The following is a 289-nucleotide window of genomic DNA, read 5'->3' on the forward strand; positions in this document are numbered from 1 at the left end:
CCCCCGCCCCCCCGGCCCGGCCAATGGCAGCCACTGCACAACAGGATTAACATTAATTAATAAATTAAATCTAAACCCAACCCAGCGAGTCTGGAAGGGAGAGCGAGACAGAATGGAGGCTTTGTCCTCGCCCGCCACCTGCACCCCCCAAGTGCCGCTCACCAGCTTGCGGATGCGGTCGAGCACCAGGTCGATGATCTCCTTGCCGATGGTGTAGTGCCCGCGCGCGTAGTTGTTGGCCGCATCCTCCTTGCCCGTGATCAGCTGCTCGGGGTGGAAGAGCTGCCGG

The 289-nt window shown here is 60.9% G+C and overlaps 1 protein-coding gene across 1 annotated transcript in view; it reads right to left on the reverse strand.

The window, feature by feature from the left end:
• LOC102045328 (tubulin alpha-1A chain) overlaps positions 1-289 on the reverse strand; it is a 2,504-nt gene that overhangs the window by 1,749 nt on the left and 466 nt on the right. Inside the window, exon 2 of the mRNA XM_031064573.1 lies at positions 163-289. This exon is cut by the window's right edge and continues 17 nt beyond it. Coding sequence (XP_030920433.1) covers positions 163-289 — 127 coding nt within the window. The remainder of the gene's footprint in view (positions 1-162) is intronic.

This window comes from Geospiza fortis, unplaced genomic scaffold (assembly GCF_000277835.1).
Source record: "Geospiza fortis unplaced genomic scaffold, GeoFor_1.0 scaffold599, whole genome shotgun sequence".
In the NCBI taxonomy this organism is placed as follows: domain Eukaryota; kingdom Metazoa; phylum Chordata; class Aves; order Passeriformes; family Thraupidae; genus Geospiza; species Geospiza fortis.